The sequence below is a fragment of the Anguilla anguilla genome, chromosome 1 (assembly GCF_013347855.1).
Source record: "Anguilla anguilla isolate fAngAng1 chromosome 1, fAngAng1.pri, whole genome shotgun sequence".
NCBI lineage: Eukaryota > Metazoa > Chordata > Actinopteri > Anguilliformes > Anguillidae > Anguilla > Anguilla anguilla.
The window spans coordinates 71,781,918-71,805,566 of record NC_049201.1 but is presented as its reverse complement, the minus strand read 5'-3'; the positions used below and the strand labels follow the sequence as shown (position 1 = coordinate 71,805,566).

At 43.1% G+C, this 23,649-nt stretch overlaps 3 protein-coding genes across 6 annotated transcripts; 1 reads left to right on the top strand and 2 right to left on the bottom strand.

Moving 5' to 3' along the window:
- Positions 1-812: 812 nt before the first annotated feature.
- Positions 813-11,549, bottom strand: phc1 (polyhomeotic homolog 1). 4 transcript variants are annotated; one of them, XM_035420676.1, is made up of 15 exons: positions 11,295-11,549; positions 10,481-10,602; positions 9,826-9,936; positions 9,444-9,521; positions 8,602-8,742; positions 6,587-6,793; positions 6,015-6,096; positions 4,735-5,789; positions 4,411-4,549; positions 4,085-4,245; positions 3,837-3,924; positions 3,494-3,581; positions 2,502-2,670; positions 2,040-2,277; positions 813-1,794 (listed from the first exon to the last, which is right to left on the bottom strand). In XM_035420676.1, exons 2-15 carry the CDS (start codon positions 10,595-10,597, stop codon positions 1,643-1,645), a joined length of 2,826 nt encoding a protein of 941 aa, XP_035276567.1. In that variant the 5' UTR covers positions 10,598-10,602; positions 11,295-11,549; the 3' UTR covers positions 813-1,642. The 4 variants fall into 4 exon arrangements, with proteins under 4 accessions (XP_035276567.1, XP_035276577.1, XP_035276592.1 ...); XM_035420686.1 differs by having other exon boundaries at positions 11,338-11,549; XM_035420701.1 differs by having other exon boundaries at positions 11,478-11,522.
- Positions 11,550-14,668: 3,119 nt separating this feature from the next.
- LOC118233719 lies at positions 14,669-16,664 on the top strand. The gene is made up of 2 exons (XM_035429603.1): positions 14,669-14,701; positions 14,947-16,664. Exon 2 carries the CDS (start codon positions 15,158-15,160, stop codon positions 16,601-16,603), a length of 1,446 nt encoding a protein of 481 aa, XP_035285494.1. The 5' UTR covers positions 14,669-14,701; positions 14,947-15,157; the 3' UTR covers positions 16,604-16,664.
- A 1,378-nt stretch (positions 16,665-18,042) lies between these two features.
- m6pr (mannose-6-phosphate receptor (cation dependent)) lies at positions 18,043-22,419 on the bottom strand. The gene is made up of 7 exons (XM_035429614.1): positions 22,058-22,419; positions 21,412-21,581; positions 21,069-21,229; positions 19,855-19,964; positions 19,601-19,731; positions 19,325-19,451; positions 18,043-19,208 (listed from the first exon to the last, which is right to left on the bottom strand). Exons 2-7 carry the CDS (start codon positions 21,576-21,578, stop codon positions 19,083-19,085), a joined length of 822 nt encoding a protein of 273 aa, XP_035285505.1. The 5' UTR covers positions 21,579-21,581; positions 22,058-22,419; the 3' UTR covers positions 18,043-19,082.
- Between the last annotated feature and the right edge of the window lie 1,230 nt (positions 22,420-23,649).

Genomic DNA, 23,649 nt, shown 5'->3' with positions numbered 1-23,649 from the left:
AGTCTGAGACTTAGGGCCTGATTTACTAAGACAGTGTGTGCAAAATGTTTTAGCACACCAATGTTTTTAGCAAAACCAATGCTATTAACAATGATTGGTCACGGTGTTTGTTTTGCACCAGTCACTGTTCTGTGAGTTGTGTGTGCTAGGTTGGCGTGTACATATCGCACACGCTACAGGTCTAAGTAAATTACGCCCTTTGTTTCTTACCCCGCCTTTAAGAGAGGATCTGCTTGAGCATTATGACTAGATTCCGAAAGGTTACGATGAGGACTACAGGTGGTTCCAAAGCCGCTCTCTGCCAGTGAGATACAAGAGGCGGCCATTTTGAGATCAAGCTACTGGGCCCTGTAGACATGCTGGACAGTTTGTACCCATCAGTTGCTCCCCGAGTCCGTGCTTGCTGCATTTTACCCCGTGCTGTGGAAATGTTTCTCTTGGCCAGAAACGATCAGCTAATTGGCACTCCAACCCCATTAAGCTCAGAATTGAAGCTCTTCTCCAACGAAACATGCAGTGAAACAGTCCCAACCCCAGGCCTGCCATTAAAAAGAAATGAAGAGGGCAAATTCAGGTCTCTGTCCAATCTATTTAAAGCTGCTCATGCAAGTTCAGTGTTGTTTTATGCAGATGGTTAGGTGTTCCTATTCCTCACTACATTATCAGCAAATTATTAGTCATTAAGGTGAAACCCTTCGGATTAATTTACAATGATTTACATAATTTAATTATCTTTGTTACAATAATTCATAATATTAATAAGGTCACGTGTTGAGTCAAACCATATCAAAAGATTCTCCGAACACAGGAAGTTTTCAGCAATAATTGTTTATTTTTCTAGCATAATAAGCAGGAGGCAGCTCTCCCTAGCCAAACATGTAGATACGCAAGCAGAGTAATGCCTATTCTCAGAATAACCTTCGTAAATCATAAAAGGCAAATTGTTGATTTTAATACAAAAAAGATTCTAGGAACCAGACTCCTTTTGACAAAACAACCCAGGGAATTCTAGCTTCCCCCGCCACTTTTATATCAAACCTGCAAAATGTCACCTGATCCTCAAGTAGTCTGACCTCAGTCCACCAACAAGCATTAAGAAATAAGCCACGTGGAATGACAAGCAATGCAGTTTCATCATCATTAACTTTGGAATGGAGGAATCTGGTATTTCTACACCCAATGCTACCACTATCAATTACTTCATTAAAGCACCATTGAAAAGAGTAAAAAGGCAACTTTTCGTTTGACTCTTGAAATATACTGTCATATAAGCTAATAATAATAATGATGATTACCTTCTATAATTGTATACGCACAGAGCACAAGCATGGGAATATATTTTGTTGCAAACAACATCAGGCTTCCGCACACGCACTGCACACACGTCTGTCTCTCTCTCTCTCTCTCTCACAAGCACAAATCTTCAATTCCTCTCCATTCCTTCAGAGACAAGAACTCTTCTATTCACGACATTCCTATCCGTTTAATTTTTTCTCCCCTCTTCTTCCGGGAAACACAATGTGGAAAACGTACGACGTGTTCCAAGTAAAGGCAACCGTGTCACAGCTGACCGAGCTTTTCCCTTCCACATCTGCCCTGTGATTGGCCAGAACAGCAGGGTCATCGCCCCTCCCAGTCCCCCTCAGTCCCTCAGGTTGTTTATGGAGGCGCAGATCTTGAGCGCTGGACCCAGTTTGATGTTCATAGTGGACATGAGGTGCTCCTCCCTCAGCAGGAGCAGGGCCTGACCGTCGATCTCCTGGGAGAGGAACTGACTTGCCAGGTCTTCACAACCTGAGAGGAAGAGAAAGAGTGGCAGAGAGAAAGAGCGAATTAGCACAATACAGGGACAACAATATCCTGTTGATTGAATAGGAAGTGAAAACTCTGACAGACAGATGGGCAAATGCAACATTTTCAGTGAAAATTCATGCGATACCCCCTCATTGTAATAAAAATAAGGCTCCTCAATATGAGGAATGTGGAGATGTATAACCGCACGGAAGCCTAAAAAAATCAGAAAATGAGGTAAAACTGACCTTGCAACGAGGAGATAAACTGACACACTTCATCCACACTCCAGTGGGAGGGACTTCCAGAAAGGAAGTGGCCGCTGTCCAATGGGAGACCACCAGCAGTGGAGCCGTCCAACTGGGGCCCACAGTGAGCCGGTCTGGGGCAGGACAAGGAGGAGCTGGGAGAAAGGGAGAGAGAGTCTTCCTCCTCCTCTTCCTCACAACTGGAGACATCCTCTGAACGGCTGGACTCTGACCGACACTGGGAAAGAGAAAGGAAGGATATTCAGGGTGTACAAACCAGTCGAAACAAAACCTGGAAGAACGCATTCACAAGGACTACATCAACAGACAGATCATACAGACCTGAAAATACTCAAGTGTCTCAATTATTTAAATATTCTAGAAGTGTGCTGATGTAGAATACAGGTAGTATCAAGTGAGCACTGAGATACATTATCTGTCATTGCGATTGCTCTACCTCACCTTCACAGGCAAATGTCTCCCGGCTATTTTGGCGCAGGCGATCTCCGAGCTGCTCCTGCGAGGACCCCTGCGTCTCAGGATCCCCTCGGGCCCCACAGGCCCCCCCACTGACGCGCGAGCAGCTCGGCCGCGACGACTGCGGAACTGGTGACTGCAGCTCACATTGTACCTGGGGACAGAAAAAAGCGCAACACCCAGAAAGCGTTCATTTTGTGTAATAAAATAGCCCATGGCAAGCGGAGAATAAATTATGCAGAAATCACCTAACCCACACCTGGTCCCTATTGTAAAACTTGAGAAGCAAAGGATAGGTGGCAGGAATTGAACACTTGGCGGCAAGTGTGCAATGGCAGCTTTGCAAAGTGCAAAGTACGAACAAACAAGCTCAAGCAAAAAAAAAAAAAAGAAAACCCTAGTTTTGCAGCAGGCAAATCACTGGCATGCCTGCTGTCATTGGTCTGAATAGGGTTAGCACAGGGCAGGGCTGCCCAGCCCTGCTCCTGCAGATCTACCGTCCTGTAGGTTTTCACTCTAACTCGAAGAAAACACGCCTCATTCAACAGCCAGAGATCTCACGGAACTGCTAATAAGTATGAGTCAGGTGTGCCAATTTCGGGGTTGAAATGAAAACCAAGAGGATGGCAGATCTCCAGGAGCAGGGTCAGGCAGCTCTGATGTAATAGTTTGTGGCAGACACGTGTTAAGGTGGAGGGCCTGAAAGCTATATCCTCCTGAGACCTAGCAGAAAAAAAGTTCAACATAATACATAATGTGCCTTGGAAGACAAAAACTGCAGTGAAAATGTCAAAAATATTACTTTTTTTTTAATGCCCTTGTGGTGTAAGCTTCAGGATAGGAGAATGCATGGTTCTTAAGAATGAGAGCAGAGACTTGTGTCCCCTATAGGGGACAAAAAAGAATTGCCGCAGAGGAGGATAAAAACCCATCCTTTAACGGGCAGGGGTACGGAAGAGGGGGGAAACAGACTGTACCTCTTGGCACAGGTCATGGAGCAGAAGCGTTTGGAGCCTCTGAACTGGTTGGCGGGGGCAAAGCCTTCACAGTACTCACACTTCATCACTGGGGCAGAGAGGAGGAAGAAGATGATGAGTTACCAGCAAGAGTACATCAGCACTAACACTGGGGGCAACTGGGAGCACACATACCGACTGACAGGGCGGGGCACAATTCCATTTCAATTCAGCCAACACAGGGAATGAAAATTAAATCCAATGATCAGTCTTCAATTAGGACTTTCCAAAAACTGAATTTCAATTCAAGTGACAAAGTAACTGACACCAAACCAGCAGGGCGCAGTACGCCATCAACACCCACCTGTGGGAGCCTCGGACTCTGCCGGGACAGTGGGCGGGACTGTCACCGGAAACGCCCCCTCTGCTCGCTCCTTCACTGGTCCGGTCACCTGTCGATCAGCATATTCCCAAAAGGTTAAATATGCTTTTATCGCCATGAGTAAAGCACCTTGTGGACACACATGTCTCTTTATGGGGGGAAGGGGAAGGGACTACAACTCCCATGACCATTTTCAAGGATAAGCACAAGGTCCGTTCTGAGGTACTCACAGGGAAGGGTTCGGCTCCTTCCTGGATGACAAAGCCTTCAATCAGGTGTGTGAGGACCTGGGGTTTAACCACAGCCTGTGGTGGGGGCGCCCTCTCCCCCTGACCCCCTCCTGCCCGGGACATGGAGAGAGCCGGCGGGGAGGGGGAGGCTGTGCCGGACGCTGGTGAGTCAGAGAATAATAGTAAAACCGAGGTTCAGAAGGGAATTACAGTTAAATTCAGTCAATTTGCCGCTTCACAGCTGCACAAATGAACACGTCCACATCCGCATAGTTTCAGAACAGAAAAAAGCATACAGCCGCATATTACGTGCAAAAAAGTCTTGCCTGCGTCGATGGCTGAGGCAGAGAGAGGAGGAGAGATTTCTCTCAGCGGGGGGGCGCAGAGAGGAGCGGAGCCTGCTGCCATCTCATTGGCTATATCAGACTCTGACTTCCTCTTCAAAGATCCACTAACAGGCTTTCCCTTCAGACACATATGGAAAAACATCTGACTGGAGGGCAACACAGCATATTAATAAAATAGACTGGCCAGTACAGCCATCTGACCCAATGTTTCACTTTATGGAAAGCTGTTCTTTTTTTTCTTTTTTTTTTTAACAGACAGCTATGCATTATGGGTACTGTAGTACACAAAATCTGTAAACTCACCTGTATTTGTACAGGCTGCACATAAACAGAATCACCAGAGGGAGGCACCATTATCGATGCAGTATTCTGCCCATCCGCAGAGAGGGGAAGAGACAGGCATGGAGAAGAAGAAATCGAGGGGGATGAGGAGGAGGAGGTGGTTGAAGAGGAACGATTTGGGTTCAGAACTGGACTCTGATTAGCAGGGAGGTGAATCTGAGAGATCTGAGTCATTGGGAGAGCCGTTTGGGGTGACTTTAGGCCAGCCCCTCCAGCCACACCCACTCCTGTCGCCATTGAAGTTACCATAGTAACGACATTGGAATTTGCGGAATTATTTAAAGACCCGCTGTCCTGGGCACAGCAGCTTCGGGCCCGGGCCAGGGCCAAAGCCTGGGAGTTTCCTAGAGAATCCTGCCTGGCACCCACCAGCTGAACAGGAACGTGCGGCGGGGGGTGCGAAGCACTGGCCTGGGTGTTGCTTGGTGGGGCTGGGAGGATGGGGGGCGGGTGCCGGGGAGGGAGCTGGAGGGGCAGGCGTAGGCCCTGCACAGTTTTGGGCTGAATGGGAACAGGGCCAGTGGTGTGGCCCATCTTCTCCGGGTTGATGTTAGCATTGGACTGCTGCAGCGGCTGCACCACCAGGGTCTGAGTGTTTATGTTGGGCTTGGCCGTGGCAGAGGAGCCCGGGTAGACCTGAGAGGGGCTGGGCGCGGTGGACGTGGGGACGAGGATGTGTGTCGGCGTGGCGGCCGAGGTCACCGTGGTGACGGCACGGGCTTGACAGAAGCCAGAAGGAGAGAGGAGGAGCTGGGGAATAGGGAGGGAGGGCGACGGGGAGGAGGAAGGAGAGAGAGGAGGGGCTGGGGGCGGAGCCATGTTGGACTGGGTTCCAGTTTTGATGCTTATGCTGGGCAGGGCGGGTGCGGAGGTCTGAGTGTATGGGGCCACTTTGCTCGCCATTTGCGGCTGCTGTGGCTGTATCTGCTGCTGCTGCGCTGTGGTTTGTTGGGTAGTTTGGGGGAACTGCTGCTGCTGCTGCTGCTGTTGGGGTTGCTGAACAATGGAGAAGGTAACTGAAAAAAGGTAAAAAAGGAATTCTGATACATTAATACATAATTTACTAACAAAAAGTGAACAACACATGATTGACACACCTTCCTCTCTCTCTGTAAATAGCAAAGATATTTCTTACTGATAAGTGCGTGAAATGCACATATTAAACATAAAATAGAACAACATTTCCTCTCATCTAACTGTTTACTCTTCTCTTTGAGATCCTGCCACGCATCCGCCTGTACCTGTCTCTTTCCGGTCTGGACACTCGGCCTTGACACCTGTGACTCTGGGACTGGAAACACAGCGCAAGGCCAGGTTCTGCACCTGAGGGAGAGACCGGGAGAGTGAGGGAGAGAGAGAGAGTGAGGGAGAAAGAGACAGACAGAGAGAGAGAGAGACAGAGGGAGAACAATTAGTAAAAGTCAGAGATCAGGCAAGGTGTGGTGCAGTTCATAGTGCAGCATACACAACACCCCCCCCCCCCCCCCCCCGACGTAGTGAGGGTTCGACCACCCCCCCACTGTCCACGCTGACCCCTTCTCCATCCCTTACCCTCACTGCTTCCACTTGTCTGAATACAGTATAAAACATACACAAGGAGGGCAATCTGTCTGCTTTCTGTTTTTAAAAAAAGTCAGATTAAACAGCGTGGAAGATACTGTACATAGAAGATAAACAGTGCAGGAGCCAACTAAGAAACAGAACACTTGTGACAGCCGACACACATGTAATCCACTCCAACTCAAACACATTCTCTTTCAAACTCCTTCATGAAAAATCCCAATTAAACCTCAATCACTGAAGCAGGGTGTACCTGATCATTGTCTGATTGGTTATTGGAGGAGGTAGGAGGAACTTCCTGTTGTTGTGTCTGCTGCTGCTGCTGCTGCTGCTGCTGCTGCTGCTGTTGTTGTTGCTGTTGCGGCTGATGCTGAGCGACAGTTGCCACAGCAGCGGTTGCCGTGCCACCGGGCATGAAGATAAGCTGGGATGAGAGTGGTGCCCTGAGAGAGCGATTGACCTGAGAGGGAAGAGGAGAGGGCCAATGTTAAAAATATACAGCGTGCCATGCACCACACCAGCTGGGTTCCATTCCAGCAGAGCTCAAGCGAAATGGAGAGACATCCTTGAATTATGGTAGGGCTGAACTTTCTGCTTTCTGTTTGCTATCACCGAAACAAACACACCTCCAGCAGAACATTCTCTTCCATAAAGGGTAGCTCTCAGGAAGTGATGTTAGATCCAGAAGCCCATTCAAACCTGATAATTTATTTTCAAGGTAATTAAGCTAATGAGTTCTTCAATCTATCTGTTGTTAAAGATCAACTAAGTAAGTCATTAAACAACCCGAGCAGCTGACCTAAATTTGTTTATGGGGCAATTTGGCAAAATTAAGCTCAAATTTCCGCTTGCTTACAACACCTCAATCCCCAGTTATCCTAAACAGCACTTAAAGGTTACAAATCTAGATGCCAGATACAGACCAGGGTATAATTTGCAGCTCAGTCAAATGTAAACTCTTGCGCTGACTAAAAACCAGCGCTCACAGTGGTCACCCAGGAGAACGGGGACTAAACAATGCAGCACAGCCAAGAATAACAGAGACACATAACAACTGGTATACGCAGTAACTGCACTCAAAATAATTGCTTCTTTAATAGCTATAAAAATCTAAGAAAATAAGTACTATGACATTAAGCACTTGTAATTCCGTTGAGATTTTGAATTATGTTTTTTTATTTTTATTTTTTAAGTTAATTGCCCATTCAAAATCTCCATTATATTATTATATTTTTTTAAGGACTTCAGATAGGTAATACATTTTCAAAAGTACCAAAAAGAGTTCTGATTTTATGTGAACAATCATTTTATGACGAGTGGGTGTCACTTTTGGTGGATCTCTCTTTTTGGAACCAAACTTGTGTTTTTTTTAACCAACCAGCAGTGCTCGAATACCAGCTCACCACATGAATATGTTAATGAGCCTGCTTGTCACCAGTACTGGCTGTACCATTGGGACTCAGAGTATAAACAGCTGCACAGGCAAGTCAGTATTAAAGAGTAATGGAAGAGTAATATACAGTGAGGCACACGTGGCTGCTCAGGTGGAACAAATAAGTGAGCTGGACAACGCTATGGTGTGCCAATTCAAATGAGCAGCAAAACAATGTCCCAAAAGTTCTAACAGACATTATGTAAAAGGAAATTAACTTAGCAAGATAACAAGCCATCCAATTTGTTGTTTTTACACAGGAAATCTGGTAGAATCTGGCTTGATAACAAACAGAAATACCATTCTGGAGGTGGTAGCAGCAATGTTCTTCTCAGTAGGACTGATTAGTATTGGGTCCTACATGCACGGTTGAACCTCGCTGATCTTAACACCGATTTAGGCAGTTTTACATACAGTTTTCTGATTCACAGTTTTCTATAGTCCTCCAGATTCTGCTGCCTAGCTGACTAAACGTTAGCATGAGTCCATTTAGTGGCATGTCTATCAAAAGCAAACTTGTGAATGAATATTAATTACAGAGTCCCCAAGCTCTCCTGCTTGAAACTATTTCACTTTACATCAAAAGAAAACGCTAATATTTTTTATTTAATTTATGAAATTTAGAAAAGATATGTGTGCATATTTTTCATGTGGATTAATGAACAATTTAAAAGTAAAAGCGATAAGAGAAGGTCTTTCGAATGTCCAGAAGCTATTAGAAGCGCAGTACCAACATGGCCCTAGAAATACGTTTCAATTACTTTCAACAACAACACTGATGCAATATCCATTATTATGTGAAAGACAATGAAACACAAAGTCCAAGTGAGACTCACTCTCAAGTACATCTGACCCTGTCCCGCCGTGTTCCCGCCCAGCAGCACGGATTGGCTGAGAGTCGATGATGCTGCAGAGGAGGCCGGACCAAGGGGGCGGGTATTGGTCATGGCTCCTCCAGCAGAAGAGCTTAAATTCACCTGTGAGGGAAATTAGCATTCTTTTTAAATGTAGTGATATTAATAACAAGCATTCACACATCCAGTGAACAAGTTCCTAACGTATGAAGATATCAGTATTCAGGTCTGGCATAGTTAATTCTGTAACACAGTAATTATTACTTACAGTAAAGCAGACATTTCATACATTCTTCTTATTCATATACTTCCAATGCTATTGGAAGAGACTTTGCATACTACAATGAGCAGTTATTCAGAGACTGATAAAGTCTACAGTAAAGCCACTTGAAACTTACTGAACCTGGCTACAGTGAAGCGCATCAAACAATTTATAATAAACTTATTCAGTACAACTGGAACCCAGACATATACAGTGCAAAACGATTTAAGAGGATGGTCTTTCACAATTTGTTCATTAAGTGTTAATAACTTTCATGTGAAATAGTTACTTATGGTGTTATATATAATACCACTGATAACTACATAACGCTAATGATAAATTGTTTTTTTTTTTTTCCTAACGAAAACAAACTATGGTCAAACTCATGATTCTATCTGTCAAAACATTTTCTAAGCATCAGTACCACCTATTCAAAAGGACTGACAGCGCCAGTTGTGCAGCATCTTTGAATCAGAGCTGAGGCTTCCCATTGCAGCTACAACCCTGGGTTTTCCTGTTCTAACAGTACCTCAGTACTGTCAACAGGGTATCAGTGACCTACAGTGCATTGGGCAGTGGTGGTGGCCTGGGAGACACTGTTACTGGGAGAACTGGACTGGCGACTGGCAGCGAGAGTGGCCTGGGTGAGAGAGAGTGAGAGTGAGAGAAAGACAGAGAGAGTAAGAGACAGAGAGAGAGATATTAGTGGATAATATTGTAATACACTTCAACATCACTTCAGCCTTCAAACCCATTCAGAATCTTCCAGAGCATATACTGGCCGGTCCCACGGAAACCCCCATTCGCTCTGCTAACGTGGCCGTTGCCTGACTGCACAGGCCGCAGTGTAACAGTTGTAGCATAGTGTAGCGTGCCGGCGCTAAGGCTGCGCATGCAGCTGCTTTGAACAGGTGCGACATGCTACGCGCTGCCGCCACGGATACCTGTTGCACGGCGGCCAGGTTGTGGAGCTGGGCGTTGCTTATCTGCTGCTGGAGCATCAGCTGCTGGAAATACTGAGCTGCGTTGGGCTGCCTCTGCAGAGCCTGGAGAGCCTGAATACACACAGAAACCCACAGAATGACTTTTCTTACAGTGCACACGCTGGTACCAACTGGACCAGGTTCCACAGCAGAAATCTGGTCAGAACCTGCAATTTTATACACTGTATAGGCTAATATTAATCAAACAGCTTACATCCAGACTGATCATTTGCGAAGGCTTACACACAGTAAGACCCAGAACACAACAATCTGCAGCAAGTAGCTAGTAGCATTAGCTACAGCACTTTACAGCGGGTAATTAAGCCAGCATCCATATACTCACAAAAGTGTAGCTACGAATACATTTTTTTTTACATGGTCAGTGTGAGAATTTCCAAACAGAGATACTCTTGTAATTCACAATTTACCTCTGGCAAACCAGATACTCTTAAAACTTCTTGGAGTAGATCTCTTAAAAAAGTGACCATCAATATAAGATTAAGATAAGATTATAACACATGTTGGACAAGTCCTCTACAATTGACACTTAGGCCATAATTATTAAGAGCCTGTTATTTCTGACTGAATTTATAATCAATATAGGGTATGCACTCACCTGTACAGCCTGTCTCTCATAAAGAGACATTTGGGATATTTGATGTGGACGAGAATTCCCCCCAGAAGGCGTGTTCCCATTGGTAGCGCCTGAGTTCTGGTCCCCTTCTGTATCCATGGTGACTGAAGATGAGATATGTCAATCCAATGCACAACAAATTGGGGTGTATAAGCTTAAGGGCATATCTTGGGTTAAGCATGACAATGTGTAGCCCATACACCGCACAGCAAAATACGGTACACTCTAATAGCTAGTAAATTAAGAGAGCTGAGTACACAACTGCCTAGCAAGGTGATTTGTGAACAGGTGGTAACATTTTCACACTTTCACCTTTCTAACTTCGTAAACTACCCCCAGGTTCTGATTCTATGCTTTTCGTAGAATGGAATCCACCTCAGCTTGCTGGTCATTGGTCAGTGTTGGATGATTATGTAAGCGAAACATATTATTGGCCGAAAAGATAGCACAATGCATTTCTTTTTTGCTCTCAAAATAATCTCATACCCTTTTGCCGAAACACTTATTAGTATAGCTTTGCAATAATAGCAAGCTAACCTAGTTGCTAGCTGATCACCAACAGGGCCAGCTAGCTTGCTAAGTAACGTTATACCGTTAACTAGCTAGCTACCGAGATAACTTCTCCCGGTAGCTAGCAGTGTAATGCTGCATTGCGAAAATTCGTAAGATTTATAGAACTAATATAGACAAGTTACTTGCCTAATTCTAAACAATAACTAGCTATATAACTACTGCTAGCGATTTCTTCGCCGTGGCGCTTTCATGGCTGGTCATAACGTTATAATTCGGCGCTCACCGCGACCTCCTTTTCCTTCTCCTTCGTTAGCTATATTCCCCACCTTCTATCGACTGATCAATCTTTTTCTTCACTTTTTGTATATGATTTTCGCGAGGCGGATCGCGTTAAACATGTACTTAGTACATTTCTCAAGCTAGCCAGTTGAGTAACAGCTAGCTATAAACATTAGGTCACAATTACTGGAGCGATTGTGCTTCAGGGAGAATCCGCCTCCTCTCCGTTGTTTGCCTTACCCTTTCCGGCGCTAATAAATGACGTTAACCTTCCGTAAACAGATCGTGTTGAAACTTTTTCAAAGTCCGAAGTGGGGAAAAAGCCTTAATTTGTTTAATTGGCCTGAAACTCCACAGGCTTTACGAGAGAAAGAGAAAGAGAGAGAGAGCAAATAAACATCTAATGCAGAGCAATTAACATAAAGCTGGCATCAGACAATAGGCTATTCATAGCCATAATAAATGCAGTCACTTTTTATATATAAAAATAATAAATGATCATAGGCAATATGCATGGATGAAATGCAATAAAGTGTTGTGATTAAACAAGATACGAGTATTTATAACAGTTACAGGAATATATTATAGAAGTACTCAAATTTTTTATGTGTGTATTTTGTTTACCAGCAGTTAAACTTGTAATGGCATCGTTCATATTGACTATGTAATATAACTGTATACACACCCCCTTAAAATAAATGGTAAATTACATTTTCTATAGATAGGTGTCACATGCTAACCATTGTAAAGATAATTCAGCAATTAGACCAGACAAAGTTTCATGTCTTTTACTGAACATTAATTTAAAGTTACAAGTTATCCCAATGCACTACAGTTACAAAGAAGCGGTTATTTTCATCTGAAAGTAATTATGCATGACACAGATTTGAATGTATACGGAAAAATTTGTACTTGAAAGTCAGAATTTTGCTGACAAAAGTGGCTGACACACCTTTATTTTGACCTATACTGTACAAACATGGCAAAACACTTTGGACACAGTAACAATACATTTCCTCAGGTGGTACTTACTAATTTGACACATAATTCCATTAATTAATTTTTCACAAAGGTTTGACTACCCCTCCAAGCATTTTCCCAGCTCAAGTCAGTCAAGCAGATACAGTTACAGTATACTGCTGTCTGTCTCCATAAACCATTTTGTGACATTGCATATGACAACAGATGAAGCTTGGATTACATATCAGTTTGAGTTGTTTCAGGTATTTTACCACCTGTGTCCTTAACCATTACTAGGTTATTTTACCATGTGAATAAACAGGTGGGGTCAACTGCAGCATGCTTAGCAGGAAATTAAACCTCAGATTTTGACCTTCACACCACAGAACTGTATTAAACCAGGACAGCTATCTCAATCTGTGAAATGAGAATTAGCTGTTCCAGTTGTAATGCAGTTCTGTGGTATAGTGGTTTAAGGCTGAGGTTTAGACTCCAGCTGAGCAAACAGCAGTTGACCCAGCATAATTAACTTTCAAAATTGCTTTGTGCTGTGTAGTCTGTGCAATATAATACAGGGCTGCCACACTGCACTCTCCCCAACGTACTGTATTTTCAGTGTCCTTCTTTTTAAACACATTTTGAATGAGGTAATCAGGACAAAACACATCTAAAATCTAACAACCTGAGGGGACCACTGTGAGAGAAACAGATCCAGAAAAAAAAAAAAAAATGCAACCAGTATGTTTGAACTTGTTTTAGGAATGTGTCGAGAAAGATTGAGACTGAGTGTGAAACAGAGACGGTGGAAGAGAGCTGCAAGTGAGAAACACAGGAAAATAACTGACACTTTCACAGAATAACAGTAATGTTATTTGGGACAGAAAAAAACAAAGACTACTCAAACAGGAAAATACTGGCCTGGCAGTTTGCTGCAGCCTGCCACAACTGGCAGTGTAGCACAGTGGGTAAGGAACTGGGATTGTAACCGAAAGGTCATAGGTTCGATTCCTGGGTAGGACACTGCCGTTGTACCCTTTAGCAAGGTACTTAACCTGAATTGCTTTAGTATATATCCAGCTGTATAAATGGATGCAATGTAAAATCCTATGTATATACAAAAAAAAAGTAGTGTAAGTCGCTCTGGATAAGAGTTAGCTAAATGCCTGTAATGTAATGAACAACCTAAGCAACACATCCACACAAAGCACCAAATAGGTCAAAATACAACCTTACATTTCCACTTATTGTTCTGTGTCATCATTTAATTTCTGATTACTTACTCAGTATTGTATTTGAATATTTATTACCACTGTTCACTTTTAGACATTCATTTATTCTAATGTCTGACATTTAATTGTGCTATCCCATTATATATACAGTCTGCTCCAAAATTATTCACACACTTGATAGAATATGAGCACAGATGACAGCATAAAATTTGTTATACACTTTGTTGTACGTCGCTCTAGATAAGAGCGTCTGCCAAATGCCTGTAATGTAATGTAATAAAATAAATAGTACAGGTGAGGTAATGGGCTATCCTGTAAGCTCAATACTATTTTACAATGGCCATCTCATTCTCCAGACTGGAACAAGGTTGAAAATTTGCAGTTTGAATTGAGGAGGGCCGTCCACAAGCAGAGACTGAAGGATTTTTAAGGATCTCAAATGATTCTTTATGGAGTCCCCTGCCTCCACACGCTACATGGGCTTGTGGGGTTCAGTCATACGGCTGAGAAATGAGCACCCACCAACTGAGCACGAAAAAGCAGTGTACCGAGTCTGGAACCCAACCCGTGCAACAATCAGGGGCGACATAGCTCAGGAGGTAAGACCGATTGTCTGGCAGTCGGAGGGTTGCCGGTTCAAACCCCGCCCTGGGCATGTCGAAGTGTCCTTGAGCAAGACACCTAATCCCTAACCCCCAACGGCTCTGGCGAACGAGAGGCATCAATTGTAAAGCACTTTGGATAAAAGCGCTATATAAATGCAGTCCATTTACCATTTACCAATCATCTCAAACCTCCTTTCAGACTTTTCAAAACTAATCAGGTCACCAAGTCTGGTGATATCTGCCAGATCAAACGGAGTTCACGCATACAGTATGTGGAAGGGGAATAGTGCTGTGGAAACATGGGATTGAAGAAAAGGGGTTCCTTCTAAGGGGGGAGGGGAGGGGAGGGGAGGGGAGGGGACCCCCAGACCACCACCACCACCACCACCACCACAAGGAGGATAGAGGAACCTGACCACTTCATCACAGGCTATTAAAAACAGGAGAGGGAGAGACGTGATGTACAGTAAACAGAATTGGGAGGAGCACGCTTGTGTTACTTACGTAAACCTGCTTAACATGTAAAACATGTTTGAAGGTTGACAAGGAAACAGAAACACCAGAGTATCAGCTGAGTAAGGATGGTATGATCTCAGAAACACACACAACTCCGTCTGGTAAGTCATTTTCTTAATTCTGCCTTGACCCGTTCAAGGGTAAACAATAACTATGAATGGAGAACTGTAAGTACAAAGAAAACAGGTATTTGCTCTGAAAATTCTATTTTAATTCAAACTTTAAATGGCTACTCATAGCTAGACTGTGACCTCCTAGTAGTTACTCATAAAGGCACAACTTTGTGAGTTACAAAATGACTTGAAAGTTGTAAATGTGATGTTTGAATTTTTGTGTACATCCACAGGTTTCCCTGCACTCTTAAACTTTGCTCTAACCAAGGGGCCTGTCTGTTTGGGAAGACCTGATGATTATTGTCCTTGATGAGACACTGATTATTTTGAACTTGTTTTGCTTTCCTTTCTGTTCATCCTAATCTATTGGAGCTTTTATCCGAATGCCTCCTGTAATGAATAGACCTAAACTTTGATGTGAGTCACTAAAACAAGAAGAGAGCTATGGACTCAAAGGGAGCTGCAAGAGGAAGAGGAAGAGGAAGAGAAGAGAGAGATAATGAAAGAGGACCAGGGGACAAAGAGGCAATGAGTGGAGAGGGGATTAAAAGCGGAGGACGAAGAGGTCAAGTGAGAGGGAGAGGACCAGGAAGAGCCAGAGGAGATCTAACCCAAAAAGAAGGAGGCGAAGGAAAAAGGGAAGAAATCATCAATGCGGCCACAGAGAGCAAGAACAGAGGGATGGGGAAGAGAGGAGCGAAGACTAGGCCGGGACAAGGTGAAAGCAGAGGAAAAGGACCAGATACAGTGGTTGAACCAGAAGGAAGGGAGACCGAAGCACAAGGTGATACAACAGGAAATGGACTGTACTTAGACATGGCTGATTTTATTCAGCTGCTGAAATTACTGCGCATCGATCTGCCGGGGGACGTTATATCCGACACAGCAATAGAAATCTCAAAAGCAGAACAAAGTGTCACGGATGCTGAAACACTCATTAGAGAACTAGAAAACTTTAAACTCGCCTTCAAGATTCGTCCTCGAATGCCAAGCAAGAAGGTGAAGCGTGCTCTGGAACTTAAAGAGGGAGGAAATGTGCTGGACCTGACCCGGCTCATCTTCTTTGGAAAAAAAGTGAATAAAGAGAACAGTCGCAAGCAGTGGGAAGACAACACATCCAACACCGGTCACAGACTCAAGCTCAGGGAAAATTACATGACGAAACCCATTTCAACTCCACCCATGTACTCCACTGCAGAAACCCGGAGCTGGGAGTCAGAGGATGTTGGGACAGACTCACCACGGGTTACGCCAGGAACGAGGGTGATCACTCAGGATATAAGGAGCATGAACTTCGTAGATGAGTCATCCCTGTGGAATGGAGAAATCACAGCAAAAAAGTTTGGCAAGAATGACAACGATGAGGCGGAGTCACTGAAGTTCTTTCTTGGCCTACAAGACGCATCAGATTACAAGGATGCCAGTTACACCAAGGGTAACACTGTAGAGTATGGATTCCTTACAGGGACACTAGATTTTCTTGGAGAGGTCAAAAATCACAGTGACAAAAGTGTAAGCAAGAGAGTGGTGATCGAGTGTAAAAGCACAACAGGTGACATGGTGGACACGGTGTACACCAAAACCCCAAATACTCAAAACGCTTGTGTCAAAAAGGACCACGAGTACAGTTTTCAAGTGCAGACCTACCTTTACATCCTTGATAAAGTAGCAAAGATGGAGACAAACCCTCCTGACACAAGCGCTGTGATGATCCTGAGGCACTACCATGAGGACTGCAATCCTCTCAGAGATTTCCACTGGAGTTACCTGCCGGCAGACGAAGAACTGCAGGCTCAAATCGACAGCCTGCGTGTGTTTTGCCAGGAGGATGTTCTGGGCTGTTTCTTAGCAGTGCTCAACCTAATCTTTGAGAAGGAACGATCATCCTAGCCTGAAAGCTCAGTTTTAGCACGATTCGTCAGACTTTTTGGCCTAAAAAAAAAAAAAAAGAGCGTTTAAATCTTGTGGATGATTAAAATGTCAATTTCATGCTTCTTGCTTATGGTTGCAGCCGGGCAGCAGTAAGGGGATAAAAAGTATAAATGCAGTTTAAAGACAGGGGGCTAGAGCTAGCCACCACAAAGTAACATTTTCAGGCATAGTGTGGATGGATGTGCACTGCTAGTAAGTCAGTGAGCAAGCCACACAATCTTAACAGCCTAGGCAAGCACCAAGCTGTAAAAAAGGACAGTATGCTCAATTTCAGCCCTGGATCACCCTGGATTCAGGCACTTTGAAAATCAAATAAATAATGATTGTGAATGTTAACAAATGACAGGGAATCTTGGGGATCAATCAGAGGAGCACGTAGATCGCCCACTAAAGTAACACAACTCATATTGTGGAGACCACCAAGGTGTGCTGATGTACTTCAACTCCGAGATGCAAGAACCAGGGAGAAAAACAGGCCATCATCAAATCACAACATTAGGACATTGGACAGACACAGAAGAGGTCAGGAGATAAAATTTTAAAAAGTAGAAAGGACTATTTTATATAAAGTGCGGAGTGGAGGGGGCAACAAGAAGAATATTTGGTGGAATGAAAATTGCATGAGAAATGTAAGAAATGCTACACTGTTACTCACTATTAGCACTCTTTGACCACAAAGCAAGCTTAGTTATCAGTCTGATCTATAGCGGAGCCTTATACAGCAGTCCCTGGCTGTAGACTTTGTCCTACTCTCTGTATTGCAGACTAAACAATGTTCAGTTGAGGAAAGCTTTCAGTGTTTTACAGGCCCCCATGCTTTGAAGCTCCTTCCACCCAGGCCTTCCAGTACAGATTGCTCCTAAAAAAAAAGATTACCCCGAAATGCTCTTAACTGTTCTTCTTTTTTTTTTTTAGACCTTTTAAGTTTTAACTGTAAGACAACCATTACATATTAATTGCATGTCGATATACAATCATTTTTTTTTTGTTGTTTTATTGTGATTGTGCTGAGAACATTTTAACCATTTTATTGGAGATTTTTCGTATATAGTGTATGGGATTTAGAAAGGCACTATGCTGACAAATCACGTCATTATTATAAATTATTATTAGTAGCAGAAGTAGCATAATACGCTGTTCTTGATTAATTTATTAACAGGTCAACTATGCATGTTACCATTGCACTGGAAATAAACTATGTTAAATGAGTTTGTTTTCTTGGAAAGGCCTACAATCACTTGTGAAGTCTGCTACCTCTACACTTAATTTAACTATTCACAGCAGTGCACTGAGACCAGGATCTTACCATTTTTATAATTATGTTATTTGCTTATAATTTCACCGAGTAACCGAAACAGGCTTATAATCAAATACACACTTTTTATTTATATTCCCTCTTTTTTCACTCATAAGCAAAAACAAAACCTTTTTTTTTTTTTTTTGTTTCCATTACTGCAAATAACAAACAGAAAGAACAAATTTTATCCAGAAAGTCAGAGTCTATGCAGTGCCAGAAGCCCCGTCAGGTGGGCGCAGACACAACACAGTTCACATTCCTCGGATATTTCAGTGCCTGAACCGTACTGAGTCAGCACTTGTGCCACGACGTGCTCTGCGCGTCAGTACACCGGACTCCACTAGCTCCAGACCTGGGTCAAATACGTATTTGTTTTGGATTCAAATACTTTTCTGTGCTCTGTCGATCTTGCCTGGTGTAATTGAGCCTGCCAATATGACCAGAAGGCGGTGTTTGCACTTTTTGAGAGTATTTCATTGGTTCCAATACACCAGACAAGATCAGTAAACCGTAAAAAAGTATCTGAACCCAAAACAAACATGTATATGACCCAGGTCTGACTAGCTCTGAGGCTAGCTCATATTAAAAAAAAAAAAAAAAAACATTTACACAAAATCAAGCGAAATCCAAAAAGACATTCATCCACACAGCACAGATAGTACAGAGATCCTTCAATCTAAAGCAGCAATCACAACTAAGTATCATAATCATTATCCATAGTAATTACTCTCATCAGTAACACCACTATTATTACACTGTGGTAATATTGGATGATACCATGGTGTAACAGTTGGAAAATACATTTGGTCAAACCAAAAATCAGAACCAGTATTCAAATCCCTGCAACAGGACCAGGCGGATGTGTGCTGTACTGCGCATTAAAAGCAGACCTGTTCTCTATGCACCCCTATCTAACTACACTGCACATGTGGATGATACTGGCAAACGTGGTGCTACGCTGTGAACCTTTAAGTACATTGGGAATGTAAAATTTGCATCGCCCACAAGCTGTCCCTTTGAACCGTACTTTTAAGAGACTCTCCTTTTTTTTTTTGCACTGCTGTCTAAATTCTGAATAATTTAAAAAATATATCAGTATATCAGCCAAGATCTAACCAATCCTGCGGCGGTACAGCCAGGTCACATGGGCAGCAAGTGATCGTCTCTCTCTTCTGGCCCCTCCCCCAGGGGTTCGGTAGCCACACCCCTGTAAGTAGGTGGTTCCTCCCGGCTTCCCCTGGACCGGCACACAAAGTCGCACCCGTCCTGAAAGAAGGACAGACGGATGAATGAAGGTAAATGCAACCCGCATAACTATATTATGCATTGTATATTTGTATATATGAAATAGTGGGGGCACACGATCACACACACACACTCACAGCAGTCAGATTGCCAATCTCCCGCCAAAAGGTGTAGTTGGGAAACTGCTCCACCCCTTTGGCGCCGACAACCAGTCTTTGGTACAGGAATCCACCAATCAAGTACACAGCCAATAATGAAAAGCCACTGTGGCACAGGGAAAACACAGTGACACCATTAATGCAACCACTTACAATGCGAGAGGAGCACTTGTGCTGATAAAGCAAGGCTCGCCATCTACATGCCAGTAAAAACAATGCTTAATATACCAGGGCGCTCGTTACTCTCGCACTTACACAATAAGCAGCACTGAGCCGACGCTCAGATGAGAGGGAATGGCGGGACAGACGGCACTGGAGTCCAGCTCAAACAGATAGAAACAGTTGTTGAGCTTGTCCCTCTCTTCCACAACCACTTCCAGCTCCCCCTGGGCGGGACAGAGGGCGAGAGAGAAAGGGGTGGGCGGAGTTAACGTAGCTCCAAGAAAGAAAAAATTAACCGGTTTGTTCAAAGCACCGGCTGAAGCCCCTGCCTAGGCACCCCTGCTCACCGCTGACACGCCCCTCTCACAGGAGATCATGATGATGGCTTTCCTGTCCTCCTTGCCACAGTGGTTGGAATAAGGCATGCCATTCTTGTAGATCAACATCACCCAGTCAGCTGCGATGGAATGGGAAACGGAGAGGAAGAGAATGCAGAGTCACCAGATGGTCTATACACTGAATCACAGCATGGCGTGGCCTCAGTACATTTTCAACAACGGGTTATTTTTAAATCAACTGTGCAAAGATTCTGTGCGAGCTGACTGACATTTACAGTTTGTGGACTGGCTGTGATAGGGTGCTCAGTGAACAGGATGCACTGTGCAGATGATTTAATCTTGGTGAGTTTGTGAAGAATATGCTTGGCAGAGATTCAGCTAAGGTACTCAGCAAGAACATGTGCAACACACTCACTTTAACTGCAGGATATGTGGATTTACTAGCCTAGGTTTCTGTATGCCAGCACAGTCTGCATGAACACATCAGTGCTCATCTTTCTGCACAGTGGCCTTGAAACAAACTCAACTATCATTAACTCCAGTTAATGTTCTGACCCAGAACTTACAGCAGGTTTAGCACAGCTGACACAGACATTATGTTTTCACTGAAAATTCAGAAATCAGTAAAAACTTTGCTACAAGGTGTTGGATTTTAAAAAAGGGAATAAAAAAGTCCTTCAAATGTGGAACTATCAGTGATAGCCTGCACTCTGCCACTGCAGTAGCTCTCTTATCAGAAGTGAAAGCACTTATTTCCTCCCTGCAAAAATGAAATATTTATTGTATTAATTCATGAATTAATTCAGTGCTCTTGGAGCAAAAGATTCTGTGTCCTATTTGTATCATTTTTTGTCTTTTATTTTTTTCTCAAATTGTAAAAGGTAATGAATGTATGCACATTGATCAAAAACAAGAAAACACCAAAAAAACCTTTGCAAAAAAAATGCTGTGAAATGCTTACCAGTAAGCAGTGGAAAACCATGTACCCCTGCCCCCATACAAGCAATCATATTTGTATCTTACTTGCAATCTGTACCTTACACTGTACTATGTCCATTATGCTTGCTTGTGAGCCTCAATACATGCAACGTCCCCACCATAAAGAAAAAACAAGACGGTAAATACATAAATTAAGATCAACATTTCAGAAGCTCTCACATCCCTCTGTTCAGTGTTCACACACGAACACTTACAGGAGAGTAGAAGAAAAGTGATGTACTCACAACCACCAAATACCTCCATGGCAGTGTACTTTCCAACGAGAACCTCTTTCCCACTGGCGTTTCTCTGCACCAAGCCACCGTCTGGTATTTTCCCAGCATTCCCACACACCTGGAACAGGTACGTGTAGCTGTCTGTGTCTGACTTGACTGGCACGGAAAATCTGTCATACAGGATAGTTAAAGTAGCAGAGAGACAGACATAGCACGTTAATGTTAAGATACAGCTCAAAACAAGAGCTACACATGATAAATATGGGGCTGAATACTAACATGCATAGGAATAACGACATTATGAAATCATAAAGGGCACAACGCAGTATGTGACTACAACAAAATCACTTACGTTCTGTTGGTGAGCGGCTCCAATTTGCTGAGAACTTTTCTTGCATTCGGCGATTCCTCAATTAACTTGCAGTTCTTGGTGTTGTCACTGGCCTGACCCTTTTCAGCCAAGATGACCAGCAAGATGGCTGAGGTCAAAGTAAGATGTATTGCTTGAAATAGAGCCATTTCCTGACGAACAAAGGTGAACACGAGAACACAATTTAAGGCACCAATCGGTATTTTCCCACAAGTACGTAGCCTTTTCATCTTGTGGCATTCCACGAAAACATAATGGCTAAAGGACGTAGCTGATGCGCTAGGTTACGTTAAATATGATTATCAGCACAAAGTAGCTAGCTTTGTAGTAAACTGACTGTCAAAACGTACTGAGTAGACAAACAACATCTCATACACATTTTTAAATGATAATAAAGGATTCCAAACACCCAATAACACAAGACCATGCATTGTGTTGGTAAGATCTATTGAGTATGCGCTCTAATTTAGAATTACCATCCTTACAAAGTCTTGGTGCACACTAGCTCGTGTTAAGAAGAGCCATCTTCGTGGTGTAGCTCGCTAGCCATCTACCTTCATAGCTGGCCAACAAGCTATCGAAGAGTGGTCATTTAGCTAGCTACATATGACACTTATTTCAGACTTACCCTAAAAAAATCAACGAGGAAGTCCGGTGAATTAAAAAGTTGTTGCTTGTGATATCTAGTCTGAACCTGTAATCTGTAGCTAGATAATTAGCTACTCTCTAACAGCTAGCTAGCTAACTTGATGGCTAGCTAGTCTGTTAGTTCCTCAAATTCTATCGCAGTAATAACTAGCTATTTTTTTGTTTTTGAAGTTTATATTTACATAACTGACTAAATGCAGAAAAAGATTTATATGAGTAAAAAACAACTGGTTATAATTTATCAATTTCCTCAACAGCTATAATTACAAATGTTATTTCTCATGTCAAATCCGAAAACGCGGAAGTGAAGTAAAACAAAACCCGCACGTGATCGAATCAAGCGCGTCCGGGAACCTACGAGCTGTCGCTTCTTTTTTTTACACGTTTGCCATGTGACACAGACATGGAAAACGTTAACCTGATTGTATTTGCAATGGAGGATACCCCGAAAAGTGAAGGTATGGGGTATGGAAAATGTTCGGTGGATATGCCCCGATACGGTGTAACTTGGCGGACGGCATACCAGGTGCCATCCCAATCTGTTCTGTCTCACAGTTCTTCTAATGTAATGTTTTTTTTTTGTTGGTATTTATGAATGTATGGTTTTATGAAGGTTTAAAAAACGGACAAAATGTTTTTAAAAAAATGTAATATACATATCTTTCTTATGCTTTTATTTTAGTAGGTGGATGTATACTGGTACTGAAATTAAAAATGTTGAGAGGATAAACACACACACTGGATTGTTCTCTTCATGAGTATGAGCTCAAAGGTACATTGACCTTCATTTCCACTATAACTGACTTAACTACACTTCCCAGGAGTCTTGAGATTTTTGTGGATCCATGTTGCAGTAAGGTTGAGTGTGAACCGACTTTTGTATCCACTGTTCTTTCCCCTCCCCCTCCTCAATCACACCCTTTTACCTGCCGACACACCCGTCTCATTACATTATCCAATCACAGAGAGAAACACCCAGGAGGTGTACTTCCTGTCTATGGAATGGTGTTACTGAGAGAAAGGAGAGAAAGATACAAACCTGGAGTTTACGAACTGTTTTCACTCTGCAATGAAAGGTTAAGAAAAGCTGTTTTTTTTTTGTACAGCATGTGCATAATTGTCACTGCTGTGGATCTGGCTGTTTAGTAACCATATCAGAGACAAAGAAGTGGAGATAGAAAGAAGAAAGAAAAAAGTAGAAGAAAAGTGCTAATCTGTTCAGACTTGTTTGGGAATTTGAGGAGGGAGGGGGAGGAGAAGGAAAGATAAAGCGAGAGAGAGAAAAGAAGAAGAGATTTTGTGGCAACAACATTCCTTTTCTGAAGGCGATATAAAGACCAAAAAGAGTATATTTGCAAGATCGGATTAACATCTCATAAAACATTGTAATGTTGATCTGGCTCAAGACTTTAATTGCGTGAACAGAGAAATGTGGACTGTCTCTGTATTGTGCAACTTCTGCTAGAATTGCTGAGCTGAGAGAGACTGGGGGAACGTTTTCCCCACTTACAAAACTCAGGTGAGTCTTTTGTAAAGGTGAATTTTACCTTTATTTTGGGACCTCTTGTGTCT